Below are 26265 nucleotides of genomic sequence, written 5' to 3'. Positions count from 1 at the left end.
CTTGAGGAACGCTCCGTCTCATTGCTGCCGCTCGCAGGGTTCACCGTGGAGCCTCTAATTAGCTCCATCTCTGCAGGAGACCCCTGGGACCTCATTAGGCATTTCAATTAGTGAATAGCCAGAGCTGGGGGGGAGCGGGGCTGGGGGCTGCTTGATGGAGATGCTGTAATTAAGCAAGAGGATGGAGGTGACAGGAGTAACCCCGCTTCCAAGCAGCAGCAAGGAAAGCACCAGCTCTACCACAGGTTTGCTCCTGACAAGCTTTGAACCAGGTCCCGGCCATAAGACCCCGGTGATGGGCGCAGGAGGCTGGGGCTGGGCTCTGCATGGAAGCGGCATCCTGCAGTCCAGGGTTTAAACCTTTCCTCACTGCAGGAAAGGCCCATGGAGGAATAGCTGCCAGTGCTCAAGGCCAGGTTGGGCACAGGGGCTTGGAACAAGCTGCTCCAGTGGAAGGGGTCCCTGCCCGTGGCAGGGGTTGGAGCTGGGTGAGCTTTAGGGTCCCTCCAACCTGGCCTTGAACACCGCCAGGGATGGGGCAGCCACGGCTTCTCTGGGCACCCTGTGCCAGCGCCTCAGCACCCTCACAGGGAAGAGCTTCTGCCCAAGTTTTCCTCATTTCATTCCCTCCCCGACCTTTTCCCCTTTGTTGGATGTGATGGTGGGGAGCCCTGTGAAGAAAAGTCACCTCCGAAGGCAGGAGCAGGAGTTGTGCAGTGGCTTTCTATTGGGAACCTGTCTAAATGCAACACTTCCATAAAGCATGAAGGGTATGCAGGTACCACCATCAGCCTGGGTCAGCTAGGAGAGCCTCAACATGTCCTCTTGAGATGGAGCACCATGGAACCGGCCTTGTCCTCCAGGAGAAGCCAAGAGGGCTTTGGTGCCCAGTTGCATCTCTTCTAGCAGGGGATAATCCAAGCCTATCCCAGTTTGGGAGCACCGCGAAGGCATCGGAACAGATGTTCCTTTTCTGTATGGGAAAAGGCAGAGCAAAACAAAGGAATATTCTCCTGCTGAAGTCCAACATCTGTTGGAAGCTGTCTGGCTCCGGTTCAGCCTCTAATTCTTGTGACAGGTCTCTTCATGCCTTTAATTTCCCATGAAATCTAATTCAAGCAGTTGTTTGCCTGCAGCCTGCTCCCGGTGTTGGGCACGGCGGGGCCGCATGCGCTCCAGGCGTTCCTCGCAGGAAACCGGCTCCTTGGCACGGCCTCTCTGAAGGCAGCAGCGTTTTGCCCCTTCCAGCCCACGGGCACACGTGGTTCCAGGGGCTCTCTAATCCTCTGGAGCCTGGATCTCGCACCACGTGCCATCAGGATGCCATTAATGCAAGCTGCGTGCCTGGTCCTCTTGGGTGCTGGGGTGGAGGCACCGTGCCATGCCCCAGTGCTTCAGATCTGTCCTTTGAAAGCAAGAGCTTCAAACCATCTCCTGTGTGGAGTGGAAACGTCCAGCAAGGTCAGGGCTCTCTGGGCTGCAGCAGGGACTAAAGATGCTCCAGGCACTTTCTCATCCTCCGGGTTCCATCCAATGGGGTTCCAGATGCCGGCGTCACCCCATGGCACACGCTCGTCTCACGCAACATCTGGTAACGCGGAGAGCATCCTCCTCGAGGACAAGACACCGAGATGGTCCCTTTTCCCCTCTACCTCCATACGGACATCTGCTGCTGCTAAAAGCACTTCCCTGGTGGCTCCTTGAGCAGCTCAGCACTGGAAAGGGAAGAAAAATGTCACATATGCCATTAATGAGCAAAAGCACCCCCCAAACTGAGAGCCGAGCGGGAAGGGCTCAGCCCATCACCCAGGGAGGGTCTGGGTGCTGCTCGGACACCCTGGTCCTCCCCATGCAGCACTGGGCCAGGGGGAGAGGAGCCAGGCTGGGTCCTGGGCAGTGGAAACCAAGAGGTTCAGGAAAGGGAATGAACCAGGACTATAAACAGCACAAAGCACCCCTGGGCAGGAGCAGCTCGGGGTTAAACCTGCGACAGAAAACAGGGTTGTGATTTTCAGTGAGACACTTGGAAACAGAGATTTTCCTGTTAAAAAATACAGCACAGGAGGAGTCTTGATGAGCTCAAGTATTAAACTGACCAAGAACTTCCGATTGGTTGAAAATCCACCGGGTGCCCCTGGCTGGCTTCAGTGCAGGTCCTTTGTCATCCTCATGTGGCATCCCTGGGCTGGAAGCAGCAGGCACAGGGCACCCTGCAGCTCCTGGCTGAGACAACTCCGGATCCTCCACTCCTCAGGCCCCCCAGCACCTGCTTTACCCAAACCCCATATCCTGCTGCCCGTGTCTCCCCGATGGACACCCCTAAAGCACCCTGTGCCCATCGAGGGAGGCGCCTGGGGCTGGACCAGAGCCCCAGCCTGATGCTTCCCAGGATGCGGCGGCACCGGAGCGCTGTGGAGGAGGCAGTGATGGGCAGAGAGCGTTCCCTGCACTGACCACGCTCACGCAGCGAGTTACAGCTGAGGTTTTATTTCCTTTAGTGAAAAATAACAGGGTTTCATGGGGAGAAAACGCCCCCAGCCAGGGCTCAGCCCCGGATCCTGCCCCCCGGTACAGCCGCAGCACGGAGCATCCCCAGGGCAGGATCCAGCTCCTCGCTGGGACGGAGCAAAGCCATCGCTGTGGCCGGGAGCAGAGCCACAGGACAGGAGGGGTTTGGAGCACCAGGAGGCAGCGGGTCTGTCGCTGGTGTTTCTCCTCTTGCCTCCGGGATGGATGCAATGCCCGCTGCATTCCGTGCTGGACTGCCCATGGCATTGGGAGCACTCGCTTCGTGCCCGCAGGCGCCTCGCAGGAGGTTTCCATCATCGGCAGCTTACGGAGGGGCTATTTTCTTCTTTTTTTTTTGCCTTTTTTTTCCTTTTTTATTAATAAAAACGGTCTTTACGTGTGAGCAGAAAGCCCCTTCCTCCAGAGTCTGCTTACAAAAGAGTTCAGAGAGGGTCAAATATTGACCAATAATGGTTTTGGCTGCGTTTGAATCTTGATTGTGGCTTCTGCAATGTACAGCAGGGAGGGGACGGACGGGCCGGGGCCGAGAAGGGGGACAAGGTTTTCCCTTAGTCAGCAGGTTTGGTGACCAGGGAGAGGGGCTGCGTCTGCAGCACGGCCAGAGCAGCCGGCGGGGACGGGATGGTGGCCGCGAAGGATGGAGGCGAGGACAGGAGAGCCGCGGAGGGCACCGAGGTGAAGGGGATGGGTCTGGAGAGGAGCGAGGGCGGGCTGCCGAGGCTCGAGGAGGAGGAGGAGGAGGAGGAGGAGGAAGAAGAGGAGGAGGAAGAGGCGGCTTTGCCCGAGAGGAAGCCGGCGGAATGCACGCTGAGCCTGGCCTCCGGCTTGGTGGTGAGCGACAGGGGCTGCGCCTGCTCCGAGTGCGTGGCTGCCGGCGCGGCCGGGGACGCCAGCGCTGCCGACGGCGTGGCGGGCGAGTCCAGCATGCTGCCGTGCGACGAGGCGGGGCTGGCGCAGGGCTTCTCGGCAGGCAGGTACTGCACGCACGGCTTCTTGCCCTTGGACACCAGGGAGCCTGGAATGGGGTGGGATGGGGTGAGCGGGAGCAGCCCCGCAGGGGGAAAGGGACCGGGATGGGGGATACTGACTGTCCGTGTCGTGGCTCTGCTGCTGCTGCTGCTGCTGCGCCAGCTTCTCCCGCTTCCTCTTCTTCTTCTTGCCCTGGGAAGGGTTATAAAGTGGTTTGTGCCACTGCAGAGGCCTTGGGGGTGTTCGAAACAGGGATGGGGGTGCCCCTGATAGGGATTTATCTGCAGGGATTCAGCACCAGTGCCTCAGGTTGCTCCATGAGCAGAGCAACGAGACAAACACCCAGTGAGGGGACAGGAGGGGACACCCCATCCCAGACGGACACCTCATCCCAGACAGAGACCCCATCTCAGACACAGACCCCATCCCAGACGGACACCTCATCCCAGATGGACACCCCATCCCAGACGGACACCCCATCCCAGACAGAGACCCCATCCCAGACAGAGACCCCATCTCAGACAGAGACCCCATCCCAGACAGACACCTCATCCCAGACAGACACCTCATCCCAGATGGACACCTCACCCCATCCCAGATGGACACCCCATCCCAGACGGACACCCCATCCCAGACAGAGACCCCATCTCAGACAGAGACCCCATCCCAGACGAACACCTCATCCCAGATGGACACCTCATCCCAGATGGACACCCCATCCCAGACAGAGACCCCATCCCAGATGGACATCCCATCCCAGATGGACACCTCACCCCATCCCAGACGGACACCTCATCCCAGACGGACACCCCATCCCAGACAGAGACCCCATCTCAGACAGAGACCCCATCCCAGACAGACACCTCATCCCAGATGGACACCTCACCCCATCCCAGATGGACACCCCATCCCAGATGAACACCCCATCCCAGATGGAGACCTCATCCCAGACGGACACCTCATCCCGGATGGACACCCCATCCCAGATGGACACCTCATCCCAGATGGACACCTCACCCCATCCCAGATGGACACCTCACCCCATCCCAGACGGACACCTCACCCCATCCCAGACAGAGAACCCATCCCAGACAGACACCTCACCCCATCCCAGATGGACACCTCATCCCATCCCAGACAGACACCTCATCCCATCCCAGAGACCCCATCCCCGCCGGTCCCACATCCCCATCCCTTACGTAGTTGTCCCGCGCTGACCACGTCGGGTAGAGCTGCGAGTGGAGCTGCCGCTCTTTCCGTGCCAGCTCGTAGTACTTCGCCTGCTCCTCCCGCGACAGCGAGTGCCACTGCAGGGGGAGAAGAGACCACGCTGCAGCCCCTGGGACACGCTGCCCTGCGGCTGCAGAGCTCCCATCCCATTGCCACCTTAGAATGGCTTTAATAGATAGAGGGGAGACTGAGATGAGCTCTGAGGCAGAAGCTCTTCCCTGGGAGGGTGCTGAGGCGCTGGCACAGGGTGCCCAGAGAAGCTGTGGCTGCCCCATCCCTGGCAGTGTTCAAGGCCAGGTTGGACACAGGGGCTTGGAGCAAGCTGCTCCAGTGGAAGGGGTCCCTGCCCGTGGCAGGGGTTGGAGCTGGGGGAGCTTTAAGGTCCCTTCCAACCCAAACCAATGCCAAGGGAAATGCCCGTACCCGTCTGCCCAGGATCTGGTTGATGGCAGCGCTCTCCTTCAGCGTGCACTCGGCCACCACCTTGGCCCTCATCTCCTTCATGTACAACATGAAGGCATTCAGCGGCTTCTTGATGTGGGGCTTCTTCTCCTCCTCCTTCTTCACAGTCACGGGGGATTTCCTGCAACGAGGAGGGGTCAGGACCCCCTCTGCCCCTCGCAGGGGACGAGCCCCTGTCCCCGGGGCTGCTCTGCCCCACACTCACGTGTTGCCTCCAGGGCTGACGCTAGGCTGGGTGGGTTCCTGCTTCACGATGGGCGAGACGATGGTGGGGTGCGGGATACCCGAGGGGTGCAGCCCATGGGTCGGGGGGGGGACCATGTGTGGGGAGAAGCGGCTGGACATCAAACTGCAGCAGAGGGAGCAGGAGAAGAGGGCTTGTCAGCTCCCCACCGGCACCAACAGCCCCGGTTCCACCCCAAACCCTCCTGAGAACCTCCTCTGTTTAAGAGACCACCAGCTCCACGGTGTAACATGGACCCAAGTGATGCTCTGAGCCCATGGGCTGGCGCTTTCCCCCTACCCATGGGGACCATCCTCAGCCTTCTGGGGGTATTTTTGGCCAAGGAGGCCACCACAACCTCCTGGGACTGGGTTGTGCCCGTGCGGAGCAGGGTGTCCCACCGTGGAATGAGTCCCACATCCTCAGGGAAGCAGCTAAAATCCCACTGCCAGCTCCGGGATGCCCAAGGAGGGTCCCTCACCCCTGCAGAGACAAACCTGGACATGGAGGCGTTCATGGCGAGGGCAGGGTAGGGGTGCCGGAAGCCGCCGGGAGGGATGGAGTACACGGGCTGCCCTTGCCTGCAAACACACCAGCTTCAGTGGAGAAATCGGCCCCTTGGACCCATCTCCATCTCCCCATCTCCTCCCTTCCCACCCGCCCCATCAGCATCCCACTGCGTGGATAATGGGATGAAGCGGGAAGAGGAGAAGGGGCTCACGGGACACGGCCCTTCCTTACTGCGGCACGAGCCAGCCCAGCGGGTGCGGGATCTGGCCCACGGCTCCCGGTGACAGCGGGTAATAGGGGGGCAGCTCCGAGGGGTGCTGCGGCCGTGGGATTCCTGCCGAGGAGGGAGGGAGACAAAGGGGAAGGTGTTAGAACATGGACACGGGCCCTGAGCACACGCTTGCGATCCCAGCAACTCGTCTGCCCCCATGCACCCTTCCTCTGAGCACTCCAGCTCCCACCAAGCATCCCATCTCCTTCCAAACATCCCATCTCCTTCCAAGCATCCCATGTCCTTCCAAGCATCCCATCTCCTTCCAAGCATCCCATCTCCTTCCAAGCATCCCATCTCCCTCCAAGCATCCTATCTCCTTCTAAGCATCCCATCTCCTTCCAAGCATCCCATCTCCTTCCAAGCATCCCATCTCCCTCCAAGCATCCTATCTCCTTCCAAGCATCCCATCTCCTTCCAAGCATCCCATCTCCTTCCAAGCATCCCATCTCCTTCCAAGCATCGTGTCCTCCTCCAAGCATCCCATCCTCCCCCAAGCATCCCATCTCCTTCCAAGCATCCCATACTCTTCCAAACACCCCATCTCCCTCCAAGCACCCTATCTCCTCCCAAACATCCCATCTCCCTCCAAGCATCCCATCTCCCTCCAAGCATCCCGTCTCCCTCCAAGCATCCCATCTCCCTCCAAGCATCCCATCTCCTTCCAAGCATCCTATCTCCCTCCAAGCACTCCATCTCCCTCCAAGTATCCCATCTCCCTCCAAGCACCCCATCTCCTTCCAAGCATCCTGTCCTCCTCCAAGCATCTCATACCCTTCCAAGCCTCCTATCTCCCTCCAAGCACCCCATCTCCTTCCAAGCACCCCATCTTCTTCCAAGCACCCCATGTCCTTCCAAGCACCCCATCTTCTTCCAAGCACCCCATCTCCTTTCAAGCATCCTGTCCTCCTCCAAGCATCCCATACCCTTCCAAGCCTCTTATCTCCCTCCAAGCACCCCATCTCCTTCCAAGCATCCTGTCCTCCTCCAAGCACCCCATACCCTTCCAAGCACCCCACCTCCCTCCAAGCACCTCATCTCCTTCCAAGCACCCCACCTTCTTCCAAGCATCCCACCTCTGTCCCAGCACCCTCCTGCTCATCAGCAGCACGAGGAGGGGATGCTGAGACCTGGAAGGATCCCCACTCACCCCAACCAAACCTGAGCCAGGCGAGGACCCGTCCCCATCCACCACCTGCATCCCCTTCCCACCACCCAGGGCGCAGCTGCGGAAGCCATGGGGAAGCAGTGGGACCATCCAGCAGAGAGCCCCCCATTCCCAGCATGGCTCCAGTCCCTTTGCTCACCCGTCTTGGGGTCGATCTCGGGTGAGAGGTGCCCGGGAGGTGACCCCGGTGAGAAGTGGTCGTTGCTGTAGGTGATGAGCGGCGTCAGCGGGTGCATGTGATGGGCGTGCTGCACCACCGGCACCTTGTTCGACTGCGGGCAGAGCACACGGGAGGGAGAAAGCGACCTCACATCAGCATCACGGGGGGGCTGGGAACCCCTCATCCCGGTGGGATGCAGCGGCTCTTACCAAGTGTGCGGGCGAGGGCGAGCGGCTGTCCTTCAGCGTGGCACCAGCGGGCACGTCCAGCAGCGGCCACTTCATCTGCAGGTACTGCGGGACAGCGGGGGTCATGCTCTCCACCAGACCCCAAATACCCCCAGCTCCGCCTGCACGCTCGGCTGGGGCACCCTGACCCATGGACGTGACCGTGGGCTGGTGGCAAAGGGGTTTTGGGGGGCACACGGGGCTGTTTTCAGCCCTATTGCACCCCTATGCCAAACCCAGGAGAGGATAGGGGGAAGCATGGGGGGATGCAGTAGGTGTGGCCAGGTGGATGCAGGAAGGAATGGGGATGCAGGAGGGGATAGGTGAAAGCAAGAGGGGATAGGTGAATGCAGGAAAGGATGGGGAATGCAGGAGGGGATGGGGATGCAGGAAAGGATGGTGCCAAACCCCAGCCTCAAATCCCTGCTCTCTCACTGGGGAGCCACGAGCCCCACACCCCTCCCTGCCCACGCTGATGGCACCCTTTACCCTCCCCCAAACCAGCTCCCTGGGGCTCCGGCACCAACCTCCCATTGCCACAGGGCACAAACCCAGCCCCACGCTGCAGCGAGGGAAAGGCAAAGCTGGGGCTACTGTGGGGGGGTTCGTGCTCGCTGGGCTCAGCTCGGCCCTGGACACCCCAAAGAAAGGTGCTTTGTGCCGAGGGCCCGGGGGCGGTTCCCGGCAGACGGCGCGTCCCTCGGGATGCCGGAGCTGGGGAATGTGGCCCGGACGGGCCGCAGCTGCGCGCAGGAATTTCCCCACGTACAAACCTTCGTGATCCGCAGCAGCTGGAAGGAAAAGCCAGCGAGGAGCTGCGGGAGCGTTAACCCCTCCGTGCCTGGCCGGAGGCTTCCCTGCCAGCGCTGCCTCCTGCAGGGACCCCAAAGTGTCCTGTGTGCCCCCCTGCATCACCTCCCGCTTCCCCACAGTCTCCAACGTCTCCCCATTGCCTCCAGCATCCGTCCTACACCCCCCATCCTTTCCTGCATCCCCATCCCCTCCTGCATTCCCCGTCCTTTCCTGCATTCACCTATCCCCTCTTGCTTTCACCTATCCCCTCCTGCATCCCCATTCCTTCCTGCATCCAGCTGGCCACACCTACTGCATCCCCCCATGCTTCCCCCTATCCTCTCCTGCTTCCCCCCATCCTCTCCTGCATCCCCTCCTGCACCCCTCATCCCCTCCTGCATCTCCAGTACCCCCCTGACACCCGTTCTGCATCTTCTCCTTCACCTCCAGTGCACCCCAGCTCCGTCTCCAGCATCCTTCCTATGTCACCAGTATCACCCCTCTCCATTCCCAGTATTCCATCTCCAGTCCTTCTTCCAGCACCCCCTGTCCGTCGGCACTCAGTCCCACTCCACCAACAGCCCCACAACCGTGGGTAAGCCACAACCCCACCGGCACGTCCCGGCAGCCTCAAAACCCAAGTGAAGCCCATCCAGAGCGGGCCGGGAGTCCAGCAGCCGCTGGGATGATCCTGCTGGAAGCCCCACTGGATACAGCACGATCCCAACGAGCCCGGGATGAGGATTCCCTGTGAACCCAAGTGCAGGCACAGGGAACCCCCCCCAAAACCTACTGCAACGCCATCAAACCGCTCACCCATCCCCATCGCGCGCACAGGGATGCTCCAGCACCCCGGGCCCGATGCTCCACGCACTCTGCCCAGGTTGATCCTTGGCACTGCCGGGATAACGGTGACAGGAAGGACCCCTCAGAGCCAGGGAGCCGCAACCAGACCCGGCCCTTGGCCGCTGCTCCCAGGGCCAGTTGTGGAGGAGGAGGCAGGGAGCCAGGGCTCGCCGGAGCTGCCAACAACAGCTTAGCACCACCAGGCTGGCTCTGCAGAGCCAAGGGCCACCGGAGCTGCTGCGGCGCGTGGATGCGGAGAGGGTTTAGCATTGAGATGCTCCTGGAGATGCTCCCAGTGGGAGCGTGGCTGAGGCAGTGCCATGAGCATCCCTGAGGCCGTGCCAGAGGTGACCCAACAAAGAATCACATTGGTTTGGGTCTCCCTAAGAGCTCATCTCAGTCTCCCCTCGGGCAGGTTCAAGCCATTCCCCTTGCCCTTGTCCCAAGCCCCTCTCCAGGTTTCCTGCAGCCCCTTCAGGCACTGGAGCTGCTCTCAGGTCTCCCCTTCAGGAGCCTTCTCTTCTCCAGGCTGTCCCAGCCCAGCTCTCTCAGCCTGGCTCCAGAGCAGAGCTGCTCCAGCCCTCGCAGCATCTCCATGGCCTCCTCTGCACTCACTCCAACATCCCTATGCCCACGCCAGGGCGATGCAAGAGATGCCCCAATGTCCCCACGGCTGCACTGGGGCCACACACAAGATATCCCAACACCTCCATGACGGTCCAAAGGGCAATGCACAAGATGAGCATCCCCACGGCTGGTGACAGACGAGAACACTTCCCCATCCCCGGCAGTGCTCAAGGCCAGGTTGGACACAGGGGCTTGGAGCAAGCTGCTCCAGTGGAAGGGGTCCCTGGCCATGGCAGGGGCTGGAGGAGCTTTAAGGTCTCACCACCTCGTGGGGCCAGGGCAAGGCAGGAGATGCCCCCTGTGTCCCCAGCGGGCACCCGTGGCTCCTCCTCGCCGTCCCCTGCCCGCTGCCCCCCTCACAAAGGGGCTTTCTCGTCTATTCTGTAAGCGGAGAAGCCGCTGGGGGACGGCGGCGGGGGGGAAGCCGGGGGTATAAAAGGCTTCTTCTCATGGTGAGGCCGTTTCAGGAGGCCGGGGAGGGGAGAGGAAGGGGGGGACCCTTTCAAAATATACAAAGGGGGGGGGGGAGCTGGCGAATGGTTCAGTGCTAATGTGGAAAACTGAAGCCCCTTCCCCTCGGGAAGCGCGGACACAGCTCCCACTGTCCCTGCACGTGCGGGGCCGGCGCGAGCGGCACATTGGAGCTATTAGGGGGGAACAAAAACAGAAGGGAGAAAATAGCTGAAAATCGGTCACATTCCAGAGAGATTAGAGCAAGTTCTGGGTCCTCGTTACCAGCCACCCCCCAATTAAAAGCAGGGAGTTAACCCCTTCCCTGCCAGCCGGTGCTAGGACCACAATGAAGGCTCCTGTCTGTCCGTCCATCCATCATCCATCCATCCATCCATCCATCCATCCACCCATCCATCCATCCCCTCCCCGGGTGGGATGACCCCAAACCACGGCCCCAGCACAGAGGAAGGGGTGGTGCTGGTGGTGGTGCTGGTGGCTTCTGACCTCCATGCTCAGGGAGGAGGCAGCAGCTCCATGGGATCCCCAGTGCCCAATTAGGGGCTGGAATGAGCGGATTCCCTCTCCTCTTCCATGCGCAGGGCTCAGTCCCGGCTCAGATGTTCATCCTGGGAAGGCAGGAAAAGGTCCTGGCTGGTGGCAGGGTTGGTGCTGTGTGTCCCAGCATCGCATGGCTGCCATTCCATGCTGTATGTCCTGGTGCCGTTTGTCCTGGTGCTGCGTGTCCCTCCATTGTGTGTCTTGGTGCTGCATATCCCAGCACTGCATGTCACGGTGTTCCATGTCCCAGGATCACATATCCCAGCACTGCATGTCACGGTGTTCCATGTCCCAGGATCACATATCCCAGCACTGCATGTCACGGTGTTCCATGTCCCAGGATCACATATCCCAGCATTGCATGTCACGGTGTTCCATGTCCCAGGATCACATATCCCAGCACTGCATGTCACGGTGTTCCATGTCCCAGGATCATATCCCAACACTGCATGTCACGGTGTTCCATGTCCCAGGATCACATATCCCAGCACTGCATGTCACGGTGTTCCATGTCCCAGGATCATATCCCAGCACTGCATGTCACGGAGTTCCATGTCCCAGGATCATATCCCAGCACTGCATGTCACGGTGTTCCATGTCCCAGGATCACATATCCCAGCACTGCATGTCACGGTGTTCCATGTCCCAGGATCATATCCCAGCACTGCATGTCACGGAGTTCCATGTCCCAGGATCATATCCCAGCACTGCATGTCACGGTGTTCCATGTCCCAGGATCATATCCCAGCACTGCATGTCACGGTGTTCCATGTCCCAGGATCATATCCCAGCACTGCATGTCACGGTGTTCCATGTCCCAGTATCATACCCCAGCACTGCATGTCACGGTGTTCCATGTCCCAGGATCACATATCCCAGCACTGCATGTCACGGTGTTCCATGTCCCAGGATCACATATCCCAGCACTGCATGTCACGGTGTTCCATGTCCCAGGATCATATCCCAGCACTGCATGTCACGGTGTTCCATGTCCCAGGATCACATATCCCAGCACTGCATGTCACGGTGTTCCATGTCCCAGGATCATATCCCAGCACTGCATGTCACGGTGTTCCATGTCCCAGGATCACATATCCCAGCACTGCATGTCACGGTGTTCCATGTCCCAGGATCACATATCCCAGCACTGCATGTCACGGTGTTCCATGTCCCAGGATCACATATCCCAGCACTGCATGTCACGGTGTTCCATGTCCCAGGATCACATATCCCAGCACTGCATGTCACGGTGTTCCATGTCCCAGGATCACATATCCCAGCACTGCATGTCACGGTGTTCCATGTCCCAGGATCACATATCCCAGCACTGCATGTCACAGTGTTCCATGTCCCAGGATCACATATCCCAGCACTGCATGTCACAGTGTTCCATGTCCCAGGATCATATCCCAGCACTGCATGTCTCGGTGTTCCATGTCCAAGGATCACATATCCCAGCACTGCATGTCACAGTGTTCCATGTCCCAGGATCACATATCCCAGCACTGCATGTCACGGTGTTCCATGTCCCAGGATCACATATCCCAGCATTGCATGTCCCAGCAGCTCACAGCCCAGGATTGTGTATCCTGGTGGTGCTGGTCCTGGTGTTACACCTCAAGGCTCTGCCCATCCTCCTGGCATTGCGCATCCCAACACTGCACATCCCGATGTTGAACATCCCAGCATTGCACATCCCAACACTGCACATCCCAATGTTGAACATCCCAGCATTGTGCATCCCAACACTGCACATCCCAATGTTGAACATCCCAGCATTGCACATCCCAACACTGCACATCCCAATGTTGAACATCCCAGCATTGTGCATCCCAACACTGCACATCCCAATGTTGAACATCCCAACACTGCACATCCCAATGTTGAACATCCCAACACTGCACATCCCAATGTTGAACATCCCAGCATTGCACATCCCAACACTGCACATCCCGATGTTGAACATCCCAGCATTGCACATCCCGATGTTGAACATCCCAGCATTGCACATCCCAACACTGCACATCCCAATGTTGAACATCCCAGCATTGCACATCCCAACACTGCACATCCCAATGTTGAACATCCCAGTGTTGAACATCCCAACACTGCACATCCCAATGTTGAACATCCCAGCATTGTGCATCCCAGCGTTGAACATCCCAGCATTGCACATCCCAACACTGCACATCCCAATGTTGAACATCCCAGCACTGCACATCCCAACACTGCACATCCCGATGTTGAACATCCCAGCATTGTGCATCCCAACACTGCACATCCTGATGTTGAACATCCCAACACTGCACATCCCGATGTTGAACATCCCAGCATTGCACATCCCAACACTGCACATCCCAGTGTTGAACATCCCAGCATTGTGCATCCCAACACTGCACATCCCGATGTTGAACATCCCAGCATTGCACATCCCGATGTTGAACATCCCAGCATTGCACATCCCAACACTGCACATCCCAATGTTGAACATCCCAGCATTGCACATCCCAACACTGCACATCCCAATGTTGAACATCCCAGTGTTGAACATCCCAACACTGCACATCCTGATGTTGAACATCCCAACACTGCACATCCCGATGTTGAACATCCCAGCATTGCACATCCCAACACTGCACATCCCAATGTTGAACATCCCAGCACTGCACATCCCAACACTGCACATCCCGATGTTGAACATCCCAGCATTGTGCATCCCAACACTGCACATCCTGATGTTGAACATCCCAACACTGCACATCCCGATGTTGAACATCCCAGCATTGCACATCCCAACACTGCACATCCCAGTGTTGAACATCCCAACATTGCACATCCCAATGTTGAACATCCCAGCATTGCACATCCCAACACTGCACATCCCAGTGTTGAACATCCCAGCATTGCACATCCCAACACTGCACATCCCGATGTTGCACATCCCAACACTGCACATCCCAGTGTTGAACATCCCAGCATTGTGCATCCCCACGGGATGGCATAAGGTCATGGCAGCCTCTTCTCCACCAGCCTCTCCTTTTGGGATAGAAAAGGTCCCTTTGGAACCTGAGCTGCCGCTTTTCCAGGGAAACCCCTTTTTCCTGGATGAAAGCCTCCGCACCAGCATCTCCCTCTGCCTATGCTGCTCCATCCCAGCAGAGATCCAAATGATGCCGGCACCCAGCAACTTCATCCCATCCCCAAAGACCCAGAAAGCATCCAGGGAAGCATCCTACCAGAACATTCCCAATATCCATCCATCCATCCATCCCTCATCACCTCCATCCCTGAGAGCAGCCTGGGGCAGGCGGTGCGGACAGGGACCCATCCCAAACACCATGCCCTTTTCCAGCCCTAATGCCCAGGGTTTGGCAAAGCCGGACCATGGCCCCGCTGATCCCCCCCGGCCTGTTTACACAGCTGTGGGATAACCATCCGCTTGCCCTTCCCCCTCCCGCCTCCAATCCAGCCCTTTCCCCCCCCAAAATCCATCCCAAAACCCTGCGGGGGAGGTGGGAATGGCCCGTTTTCTGGGATACTTGATGGAGCCCCCAGAACCCTTTGTCTGGGTATTGGATGCTCCACAGCATCCCAAGAAGCAGCATCTCTGGCTTGTTTGGGATAAAACCAGGCAGATTTGGCTCCCGGCAGCTCAGGGGGTCAGAGGAAAATGGGAGTTCTGAGGGAAAAGGGTTTTCTTGGCTCGAGGCATCGTCTGATCCCACAAAATTCCGCCTGGGAGCCAAAGGCTGGCAAAGGCCCAAATCTGCCCCGGCAGGAGGTCCTGAGGCTGCAGGGGAGGAGGGAGGGGGGGGTGGCTGAGCCCTGAAAAGGGGGAAAGAGAGGAGGGGAAAAAAGGGAGGGGGGGAAGGAAAAGAGGAGGAAGGGGAGGGAAAAGGGGGGAAGAAAGGGGAAAAAGGGAAGAAGAATAAGAAGGGGAAACGGGGAAAACGGGGAGGAGAAAAGGTGGGGAAAGGGGAAGGAAGGGGGGGCAAAAAGAGGGGACAAAGAGGGGGAAAGAGAGGGGAAAGGGGGGGAAGCAGGAAAAAGGGAGGAAAGAAGGGGGAAAGAGAAGGGAAAGGGGAGGGAGTGGGGGGAGAGAAGGAAAGAAGAGGAAAGGAAGAGGAGAGGAGGAGGAAAAGAGGGAGCAGGGAGGGGGAAAGGTGATGGAAAGGGGGGGAGAGGGAAAGGAGTGGGAAGGGGAAAAAGAGGGGGAAAAAGGGGTGGAATGGGGCCAAAAGGGGGGCAGGGCAAAAGCTCCTTCTCAAAGGCCACCATGGGCCATGGGAAGCGAATCCCACTTGGAGGAGGGCGGCTGCCCGCTCGCTTGCCACCGGGATTCCACCCCGGGGCAGGAACGGGATGAGGGAACCCGGTCCCTCGCCCTCCCTCCGAGCTCGGATCAACCACCTTCATGGCAAGGAAAAGCAGGGAAAACCAAGGAGCATCCCTCCCAGCCCCTCGCCCATCCCGCATCCCCGCACGGAGCCGCCGCATTCCGCTTCCCTGCGGATAATTAGGGAGGGAGAAATCCCAATTACAGCTGGGATTTACAGCCCCAGAAACAAGCCATAAATCCTCACCCCTCCTCCCGCTCCCAGCCGCTTCCCAGCCAAATCTCCTCCAGATGTTGCCAGTTTCCAGCTGGAATGAGCCCTTTCGGGGGGTGTCCTGCACCCCTGCATCCTGCCCAGGAGAACCCCAAGAATTCCTGATGGGATTCTTCTTTTTCCCACTGGGGTTTTAAAGGGCTGCGAAGGGGCGCAATGCTGCGGCCCAGGTTGTCCCCACGGCTCCTGGTGTCCCTTCCCAGCATTCCCAGAGTGACACAAACCAAGTCAATGGCTTTGGGGACATGGGTTTGGGGTAGGAGCAGGTGCTGGGTGCTTGGGACTCCCCACTAAAGGATGCTTGACCGTTCCCGTGATGCTTCCCAAACCCCTCAGCCAGTGGCACCAGGTGGGAAATGCCAACAGCACTGGGATGGGAAACTAGGAAAAGGGGCTGGAAGCTGGGAAATGAGCCCCACAACATCCCCATTTGGGATGAGCTCGGAGAGGCAGTGCTTAAAGCCGACCTTAGCTCAAGGTACAGCCCCTCTGTTCCCACACCGGGAATGCCAGGGAGCAGCCTGGACCCAGCTACGGCTCCACAAAGGAAAAGGCAGGATGGAAGGGATGGAAGGAAGTAGGATAAGGCTCACAAGCAATACCAAGAGCCAGCTTCATCCCAAAACAGGGATGCTCCAAGCATCCACTGCCCATGGGTAGGAGCATCCTCCACGCAGGGATGCCCGGAGCATCCCTGCCGCTCGCAGGAGCCATGGAACAAGCTGGGATTGGACTCACCACGATCCAACCGACCGCAATTCCCTCTCTGAGCCCCAAACCTGCCGGCAACAAGTTTTCCCTGCTGCCCCCAGGCTTTTGTATGCAGCTTTCAGCTCCCGTCCATCACGCTGAATGGCTCCATTCATCCCCCAGCGGCTGCATCCGCGCCGGGGGGATCCCAGCGGGTGCAAAGGGCTCATCCCACCCCGGCAGGAAAAATCCCACCGGCTCCAAGCCCCCCCCCCCCCGCCCCGAGCATCCTTGGACCTGGGGGACGTGACACGCGATGTGCACCCCGGGAAGAGGTTTGAACGGGTTTCTGCGTGTGTAAAACGCTTAAGAGTCCATCCAGGGTGTTGGAACGACGGGAGACGTCCCTGGAAGCCACCCTGGCGTGGGACTGCGGGTGAGGAGGGTCCTGCTGCTCCCAATGGACACGGAGCTCCTTATTTTGGTGGCTGCATCTCTGCATCCTGACGGGTGATGCTGCACCCAGGCTTGGGGGAGCACCAGGGCAGCGGCACGCATGGGACACCTGGGGGTCCTTTAACAGCCCAGGCAGCACCCATGGGACAGCAGCTCACCCGGCAGCATGGCCTGGCAGCCTCCCCTGCCCTCTGCCATGCTTCGTGGGGGGCTCCCCAGGGCACAGGAATCAATTCCCAGGCCCCAGGGACTGACCCCAGGGCTCAGGGATCGATTCCCAGGGCTCATGGATCAATCCCAGGGCTCAGGGATTGATTCCCAGGGCTCAGGGAGCGATCCCCAGGGCTCAGGAACTGATTCCCAGTACTCATGGATCAATCCCAGGGCTCATGGATCAATCCCCATGGCTCAGGGACTGATCTGCAGGGCTCAGGGAGTCATTCCCAGGGCTCAGGGATCGATTCCCAGGGCTCAGGAACTGATTCCCAGGGCTCGTGGATCAATCCCAGGGCTCAGGGAGCGATTCCCGGGACTCATGGATCAATCCCAGGGCTCATGGATCAATCCCCATGGCTCAGGGACTGATCTGCAGGGCTCAGGGAGTGATTCCCAGGGCTCAGGGATCGATTCCCAGGGCTCAAGGAGCGATTCCCAGGGCTCAGGGAGCAATGCACAGGGTGCCAGAGCTGCCAAAACCTAACCCCATAAAGAAGCCGTGGAATCGTGCATCACCATCACCATCACCATCATCACCATCACTCCTTCCTCATCCTCCTCCCTGGTACCTTCCCCATCCCATCCCATTGCCCCCTCAACCCAAGCCTGGAGAGACGGCGCAATCACAGCCTTCCTCTGCCCTTATCCCTCCTCTTCCTCCGGCTGGGATGCGCCAGGCGCTTCGCTCCGGGTTCCTCTTTTCCCTCCCGCTCCCGCCAGCGACTTCAAGGAAGGAAAACTAATGCAAAGCAGCTGCTGGGAATAGCAGCGGGATGATGAATGCGTGTTAAGTCCCCTTAACAAAACCAGGTCTGATGAGAGTCGCCCGGAGCACTTACTTCATTGCTTTCATTTGGGAATCGTGTTGGAAAAGGGAGGGAGGAGGGAGAAGCTGGGGGGGGGGGTTAGTGGAAACCTCCTGTAGGTCTCATTTAGCCCCTCCAAGCAGACCTCAGGGTAATTAGCCGAATGGCATAATTAAGGAAGAGACACAAAGGGGCCATTGTGTGCAGAGGCTCAACAGGGGAAACTGAGGCACAGGCTGGGGTTGCTGCAGGGAGGCACGCGATGGGCACGGCTGCTGAGCAAAAGAAGCCAAAAAGTGGGAAAAATCCTTTGGTTTTCCTTCCGATTTCCCAGGTGGGGACAGAAACTGGGAGGGGGGGGGGGAATCCCAAAGAAACCAGTGAATACCAAGGAAGTGCCCGGAGCCCAACCAGCGATGGATGCTGAGCCCCCTGCATCCCAACACCTCCATCCCACATCCCGCCGGAGCACGAGCCAAAGCCCTTCCCGCTCTGGCGGAGCCTCCGGCAGCACCCGCCCGGCTTTGGGAACAAGCCCTTTTCTTGCCAAAAACTCGGAATTTGAATCATTTTCCTTGGCAGCCGCGCGGGGCCAGGATGGATTTTCCTTTGCAGACAGATCTGCCTCTGTCCCGCGCCGGGATCGGGAGCTGGGCTCGGGAATGGCAGGGACAAAGCCAAAAGGAGCCCAAGTGATGCTTTTCTCCCTCGTTTACTTGAGGGCCACAACCCAGCGATGCATTAATGACACCAGAGCATGGATGACTTCGGCACAGGGAGCTGGTTGGGTGCCTGGGCTGCATCTAAATCCTTGCCTCCAGACTGGAATTCCTGGGATTAAACTCCTTGTTTTGGGACGGAACCACGACAACCCCATGTGAGGTTGGTCAATACCAATGCATGGTCCCGGCTTCTCCTCCCTGGTGGTGCTGTGCCTGGTTTGGGGATGCTGAGTGTCCGGTTCCATCCCTTTCCCAACCTGGAGGAGGACATCCCAGTCTGATTTTGCTCCACTATGGATCCCGCTTGTTCCAGGGTTGGGATAAAAGGCACCAGCTCCAAATGATCCTGATGGGATGGATCCAGTGTGGCGGCAACAGGGGTTTGCATCCATTCCACTCATGGTGCCCAGACCTTTTCCTTCCCATCCGGCCTTGGGTAGCTTCCTATTTTGGGGAATTGAGGGGTGATGATCCCAGGGAGCCAAACTCAGCCTCAGGAGTCCTCAAATCCTGATTCCCGGTGCACCCATAGGGAAAACCAGGCTAAAATGCTGCCCTGAATGGCAATGCCAGCATTAGATCCTGCCAAATTCCAACCCCACCTTAGGGAGGCCTCAAAATATCCCAGAACAGCGATGCCGGGGAGCGAGAAATCCCAAATTCCAGAGTCCTGAATGGAACCAACACCGGTGATATTGGAGTGGATTAACCCAAAGAGCTGGAGCGTCCCGTGGCTTCAGTGCCCAGCAGCTTTGCACAGGGATGGAGGCGCTGCTCCTTGTTTAGGCATCGCGTTTCCACATCCCAAACTCATTTTCCAGGTTTCCAGGTATTTGGGAGCACGAGAGATGCAGAAGCAGCCGCTTGCCTGCTTGTTCATCCCAAAAAGCTCATCCAGTGGTTTAGCTGCTGCCGTGGCTGTCCCAGCATCCCCCGGCACAGAGATTCTTGGGATTTGGGGATTTTCCCCTCCAAAATCTTCCCTTTCCTCACTCGGAGCAGTGCGGTTCAAGCCGCAGCCCCCCCCGGGATGCCGTGGCCACCGGGATGGCCGGATCCCGCGGATCAGCTCATTTCCTCCAATGGCTGCAGGGGGGAAAAAGAAGGAAACGGGAAAACAAAAAGCTCCCGGGGCTGCTCCCGCCACCCTGTGCCGCACGTGTCCGGTCTTGCCTCGAAGCTTCCCGGGATGAGGGTGGGTGGTGCCTGGATGCGGAATGGGCTCGGGATGCTGCGCCCCATTGGCTCCAGGATGCAGGATCGAGGATGATGTCCCAGCCGAGCTGGCATCCCAGGATCCAGAGGATGGGGTTTGCCGAGTGGTGCAGAGCTCGGGGGGGGGGGGGGGTTATTCCATGAAACGGGATACGGCGCAGCACATTTCCCTTTCCAGACACCTCCTGGTTGCAATGAGACGCAACGTGCACCCCCAAAACCCCCTCCAGTTTGCCCCTACTGCGATGCTTCTGCACTCAGTCAGTGCCCCAGGCTCAGCTCTGCATAGGACCCAGTGGGATTCGGCCCCAATCCGGGGCTTTCCCATCCCCACTCATCCCCCAACAGGCTCAGCATCAACACCCGGGATGCAACAGCAGCTCCTCTCCCAGCTCCTTTTAATTAATCTCCTTTTCTGGGATTCATTAAATCATCGTTAGCGGCCAGGTTCTACGAATCCCAGTCCCTTTCCATTATCCCGTTTTCCTTGCCGGTATTTGGGATCGTGGCCAGTTGTGCATCATCTCCAAAACGTATTCAGACCAAAAGTGACAAAGTGGGGATACAACCTTTATCCCGCTCCCGGCCAGCAGTCGAACTCGGGAGATTTCTCTAACACACCCCCTGTCCTCATCATTCAAACCAGTTACTTCCAATAAATCCCAAAGAAACCCCAAACACACAGAAAACTCGCCACACGACACCACTGGGAAGCCGGACCCCAACCGGGCTTTTAAGCCATTTGAACTGCACTGTTTTTTGCCCTCCTTTCCGTATTATATATGGAAACGCAGCTTCCAACAGGGCAAAGGATGGGCTTTGAACTCTCCGGTGCCACCGAGGGAGAAATCCACCCGGAAAACTGCGATGCTGCAGCCGGGATTGACGGGTACCATAGCACATCCCTTCCCGGGATGGGGAAACTGAGGCAGGGAACGGGGTCCTGTGGCTAAACCCGGTTTAACCCAGTGTCCAAATTCACTTTGGAGCTCTGAATTCACTTCGAGTTTCTCAGTGAGGCTCATGGCCATGGCCCAGGCTGGAGTTTGGGATGCTCTGGGTGCAGAGGGGTGATGCTGAGGTGTGGGGGGAGGTCAATCCCGTTCTCCTTTGTACCCCCCCCCCCCTTTTCCCCTCCCCAAATCCTCACTCCATTTGCTTAATCACTTTCCTAAGGGCCAGACAATGTCAGCCCATTGAGAGCTCCAACATCAGCCCATTGAGAGCTCCAACAAGTAGGTTTTCAATGAGAAAAGAGGCGCAGCTCAGGGTCAGGTTTCAGGGCGAGGACCCCCCCCCAGACTCACCGACACCCCCGGGGGGTCCCTATACCCGCGAGGGGGCAAACCAGCTCAATGTAAGGGGAATGGACCCCTCGGGGGTTGCCAGCATCAGGCGGTTGCTTCCCTGCAGGGAAGTGGGGTTTGAGCATCCCAGAAAGGGTCTTGGGGGGGGGGCCGGGGGGACACTTACGGTGCGGGCGCCACCGGGGGACAGGGCTCCGTTGGCGAGGTAGGGGCTGCCCAGCTCGGGGAGCATCAGGAAGGGGTAGCCGGGGTAGGGGGGGCCCTTAAAAAACCCCCCATCTTGCTGGCGTCTGACCACTGGTGAGAGAAGGAAGGGGGGGGGGTCAAGAGGGGGTGGAATCGGGGGACACACACGGGGGATGGGGGTGCTCCCATGGTGGGGGGAAAGATGGGAGCATGGGGGGGTTAGGTGAAGGTCCCTTTGGGAGTGCTGAAGTCCCCTGGGGGGGGGGTCCTTGGTTCTTCTCGAAGGGGGGTCCCACTTGGGGGTCCCAGGTAGGTCCCGCTGGGGATGCTCAAGTCCCTCGAGGTGGTCCTCTCGGGGCGGAGGGGGGGGGCACCCAGGTCCCTCAGGGGGGTCCTTGGTTCTTCGGGGGGGGGGGGGGCGCAGGGGGGGGGAGGGGCGCAGTTCCCTTAAGGGGGGGAGCCCATTTGTGGAGGTGGGGGGCACTGGGCTGGCGGCGAGGGGCGAGGTGTCCTGGACCGATCTCCCCCCCCCCGAGGGGGTCCTCGGCTGCACGGGGGGGTCCTGGGGGACGGCTCCGCGGTGGGGGTGGACACGGATCCATCCGTGGGAAGCGATCGGGGGCCGGTTAACGGGGGGGGGGGGAGTAGGGCCCTGGGGGCCGCGATCGCTGCGGGGGGGCCGCCGCCAGGACCGGTTCCTCCGGTGGAGGGGGGCCCCGACACAGCGGGGGGGGGGAAACGGGGGGGGGGGTGGACAGAGGGGGGATGACCCGGGGGGGTTGGACGGGCACCGAGAAGGGGTTGGTTGGACGGGGGGGGGGGTCCCGGGGGTCCCGCCCGCAGCCGGGGGCGGAAACAAAGAAGTTGCGAAGTGTCGGATGGTCCCGGGGGGATGCGGCGGGGGCCGGGACCGGGAGCGGGGCCGGGGCCGGGGGGGGATCGGGCCGGGGGGAGCCGGTACCTTCTGCCAAATAGTCCCGCGGCTTCTGGAAACTTTCCCGGGGCTGCGGGGGCCGCTCCGCCTGCGGGGAGAGCGCGGTGAGCGCGGCCGGGAGCGGGTCCCACCGCCCGCCGCGGCCCCCGCCGCCCCCCGGCCTCACCTCGGGGTCGGAGCCGGAGCCGGAGCCGGAGCCGGCGCCGCGGTTCTCGGTCTCGCTGACCAGGGAGGACTTGAGCTCGTCCAGGTCCCCGTGGGCCGAGCCGCGCCCCGCGCCCTTGTCCTGCTCCTCGCCCTCGTCCTGGAAGGCGATGAGCTCGTCGGGGGCCCCCAGGTCGTCCCCGGCCGCGGGCTCCAGCTGCGGCATGGTGGGGGTCCGGCCCCGCCGCCCCGCTCCGGCCCCGCCGGGCCCCGCCGCCGCCGCCGCCGCCGCCGCCCGGGAGGGTCGGGAATGCGCGGGGCGGCGGGGGGAGGAGGAGCCCGGCTGCAAACCGACACCGCGGGGCAGGGCAGGGCGCTCGCACCGCCCCGCGACCGGCCCCGCCACCGGCGAGCGCCCGACGGCGGGACCCGGACCGGGCGGGGCAGCGGCGCCACGTCCAGGGGCCCGGAGCCCTCCCTGCGGCTCCCCAGCACGTCCAGGGCTCCCCAGCACGTCCAGGTCCCCCCCATCCCATCTGTGTTCCATCCAGGGGCTCCCCGGTACGTCCACGGTGTCCCCTGCAGGGCCAGGGCTCCCATACTGTCCAGGACCCCCCATCCCATCCAGGGTCCCCCCATCCCCTCTGTGTTTTCCCCATCCTGCCCAGGTCCCCCACCCTGACCCTGTCCCTGCAATCACACCCAGGGCCCGTCCTACACAGACAGGGCTCCTATTCTGGGAGTCCCTCATCCCATCCAGGTCCCCCTATGCTATCTGTGTTCCCTCATCCTGCCCCGGTCCCCCCCATCCTGTCCAGGGCCCCCCATCCCATCTGAGTCCCTCATTCCCATCCAGCACACCCCATCCCATCCAGATCCCCCGCCATCCCATCAGTGTTCCACTTTTCCATGGTCCCCCCATACCATGTGCTCCCCATCCCATCCAGGCTCCCTCTATCCCATCCAGACTTCCTCTACCCCATCCAGCGTGCCCTATCTGAGGTGCCTGTGTCCCACCCGGGTACCTCCATTCCATCCAAAGTCTTCCCATCCCATCAGAGGAACTCCTCATCCCAGCTGGGTACCTCCATCCCACCCAGCACACCCCATCCCATCAGAGGGACTCCTCATCCCAGCTGGGTACCCCCATCCTTGTCCTTACCCTGCCCCATCCCATTCAGGTGCCCCCCTCCCACCTCGGTGCCCCTGTTCCACCGAAGGTGCCCCCATCTGCCAGGGTGCCCCTGTCCTGCTGGGGTGTCCCTATCCCATTTGGATTCCTCCACGGAATAGGAGACCCCCCCATCCGCAAAGGCTGATCCTGTCCCTCCGGAGTGGCCCCATCCCACCGAGGAAGCCCCATCCTACCCCTGTGCCCCACCAAACCTGAGCATCCCCATCCCACCAGGGTGTCCGTGTCACCCTCACCAGTGGCCTTGTTCCCCCATGACAGGGACACAAGGGTGGGATGGGTGCCCACCCAGCACCCCCTTAGGTGAACCCAGCAGGGCCTCATCCAGCACCTCCAACCAGCTTCACCGTAGCCATCACCCTCAGCCTGGCCGTGACCCCCAGGCTCCAGCCGGAATTCCCACCTCCCCGTTTCACTGGCACAGTCCTGGATTCCTGCTCCCAGGAGCCCCAGCCCCAGCGCTCCCTGCCAGCCCCACAAAGGTCCTTCAGTTGCTTTGCCTCAAAGACTCCATGAAAAGGCTTTTGTAACGTCGGGATAACTGGTGACCCCAGTCCCCCCGGCCAGAGCTCCTCAGGGAATAGCGGGAAGCCCGGCCCCGCTCCCAGCCCTCCAGATGTTTAATTACCCGGCTTTTAATGAACCTCATCCATGTGCTGAATAGGGAGTTCAGAGCTGCCCCTTCCCAGGCAGATCCATGCTCTGGGGTTCGGGAGAGCCCGGATGTGTCCGGGGGCTGCTAAAAGAGAGAAATAATCAGTGAAATCCTTGTTTTTTTCCAGCAGTCTCCCAGCTCCAGTGTGAATCCATAAAGGAGCAAGGGGAGATCCATGGCATGGAGGAGATGACGGTGGGACAGGAGGTCCACGGGACGGAGGAGGTGACAGTGGGATGGGAGGTCCACGGGACGGAGGAGGTGACGGTGGGACGGGAGATCCATGGGATGGAGGAGGTGACGGTGGGACGGGAGATCCATGGGATGGAGGAGGCGATGGTGGGACGGGAGGTCCATGGGATGGAGGGGTGATGGTGGGACGGGAGGTCCATGGGATGGAGGGGTGAGCTGGGACGGGAGGTCCATGGGATGGAGGGATGAGCTGGGACGGGAGGTCCACGGGACGGAGGAGGTGATGGTGGGACGGGAGGTCCATGGGATGGAGGAGGTGACGGTGGGACGGGAGGTCCATGGGATGGAGGAGGTGACGGTGGGACGGGAGGTCCACGGGACGGAGGAGGTGACGGTGGGACGGGAGGTCCATGGGATGGAGGCGTGATGGTGGGACGGGAGGTCCACGGGACGGAGGAGGTGACGGTCGGACGGGAGGTCCACGGGACGGAGGAGGTGACGGTGGGATGGGAGGTCCATGGGATGGAGGGGTGAGCTGGGACAGGAGGTCCACGGGATGGAGGGGTGAGCTGGGACGGGAGGTCCACGGGATGGAGGGGTGATGGTGGGACCAGAGGTCCATGGGGTGGAGGGGTGATGGTGGGACGGGAGGTCCATGGGATGGAGGAGGTGACGGTGGGACGGGAGATCCATGGGATGGAGGAGGTGATGGTGGGACGGGAGATCCATGGGATGGAGGAGGTGATGGTGGGACGGGAGATCCATGGGGTGGAGGGGTGAGCTGGGACGGGAGGTCCATGGGATGGAGGAGGTGACGGTGGGACGGGAGGTCCAGGGGATGGAGGAGGTGACGGTGGGACGGGAGATCCATGGGATGGAGGGGTGAGCTGGGACAGGAGGTCCATGGGATGGAGGAGGTGACGGTGGGACGGGAGATCCATGGGATGGAGGAGGTGACGGTGGGACGGGAGGTCCATGGGATGGAGGGGTGAGCTGGGACGGGAGGTCCACGGGATGGAGGAGGTGATGGTGGGACGGGAGGTCCATGGGATGGAGGAGGTGATGGTGGGATGGGAGGTCCATGGGATGGAGGAGGTGACGGTGGGACGGGAGGTCCATGGGATGGAGGAGGTGATGGTGGGACGGGAGGTCCATGGGATGGAGGGGTGATGGTGGGACAGGAGGTCCATGGGATGGAGGGGTGAGCTGGGACCATCGGACACCCCAGGACCCTCAGACACCCCAGGAACCTCAACCACCCCCAGAGCCTCGGCGGCTCCAGGACCTGTGGCTGCCCCAGGAGCTTCAGCTTCCCTGGAATCCTTGCATAAGGTGGGGGCTCCAGGCAAAACTTGGCAAGTTGGAAACTGAGGAAATCCATGGGAGCCTGGAGCGAGAGGGCTGGATTCGGAGCGGCTCTGTTGGACCCCTGGAATTGGGGGGCACTGGGGCCATGTCTGGGTGTCTTGGGGTGCAGGGTGTGGGGCCACGCTGCGGGTTGGGGACCCCTGGGGTTGAGATGGGACAGGGGACCCCGAGAACCACCCCAAAAACTGCTCTGGGATGGGGCTCCCCAAAACCTGGGTTGAGACGGGGTCTCCAAGAGCCGTCGGGGGATGGGGAGCCCCGAGAGCTGCCCCGGGAGGGGGGCCCTGCAGACTCGCCCCATGCCAAGGTCCCCATGAACCCCCAAAGGACGGGGACCCCGGGGGTGGGCTCCGAGCGGGGGAGCGGGGAGGGGCGGGGCAAGACGTTGGGGGGCGTGGTCTGCAGTGCCGTCATGGGGCGGGGCGATTGAGGGGGGCGTGGTCTAGAGCTCAAGGGGCGTGGTTTAATGAGGGGCGTGCAGTCCAGGGGCGGGATCATGTATTGGGCGTGGCCTCGAGGCCAAGGGGCGGGGTTCTCCGAGGGGGCG

The 26265-nt window shown here is 60.4% G+C and overlaps 1 protein-coding gene across 2 annotated transcripts; it reads right to left on the bottom strand.

Moving 5' to 3' along the window:
* Positions 1-2471: 2471 nt before the first annotated feature.
* On the bottom strand, positions 2472-22619 carry TCF7L1 (transcription factor 7 like 1). Of its 2 annotated transcripts, none has more exons than XM_062634310.1 (12): positions 22334-22619; positions 22195-22255; positions 21214-21344; positions 7732-7815; positions 7502-7634; positions 6155-6257; positions 5911-5994; positions 5396-5539; positions 5152-5311; positions 4698-4805; positions 3618-3690; positions 2472-3544 (listed from the first exon to the last, which is right to left on the bottom strand). In XM_062634310.1, the coding sequence occupies exons 1-12, from the start codon at positions 22535-22537 to the stop codon at positions 3078-3080; spliced, it is 1752 nt and encodes a 583-aa protein (XP_062490294.1). In that variant the 5' UTR covers positions 22538-22619; the 3' UTR covers positions 2472-3077. The 2 variants fall into 2 exon arrangements, with proteins under 2 accessions (XP_062490294.1, XP_062490295.1); XM_062634311.1 differs by having other exon boundaries at positions 22195-22249.
* Between the last annotated feature and the right edge of the window lie 3646 nt (positions 22620-26265).

Source organism: Pezoporus occidentalis, unplaced genomic scaffold (genome assembly GCF_034315485.1).
Source record: "Pezoporus occidentalis ecotype Australia unplaced genomic scaffold, CSIRO_AGI_Poc_V1 ctg420, whole genome shotgun sequence".
NCBI classification, from domain to species: Eukaryota; Metazoa; Chordata; class Aves; order Psittaciformes; family Psittacidae; genus Pezoporus; species Pezoporus occidentalis.
The sequence above is the reverse complement of the archived record's forward strand: the minus strand, read 5'-3'. Positions and strand labels throughout refer to the sequence as shown.

What these genes read in the sequence shown, in the direction of transcription:
- TCF7L1 (XM_062634310.1), bottom strand. Translation starts at nt 22,537, where the DNA reads ATGCCGCAGCTGGAGCCCGCGGCCGGGGACGACCTGGGGGCCCCCGAC. An exon ending in CTGGGCTGGCTCGTGCCGCA is followed by an intron (nt 5,995 to 6,154) that starts GTAAGGAAGGGC and finishes GTGTGTTTGCAG; the next exon opens with GCAAGGGCAGCCCGTGTACT. An exon ending in GCAGAGCCACGACACGGACA is followed by an intron (nt 3,545 to 3,617) that starts GTCAGTATCCCC and finishes ACCCCATTCCAG; the next exon opens with GCTCCCTGGTGTCCAAGGGC.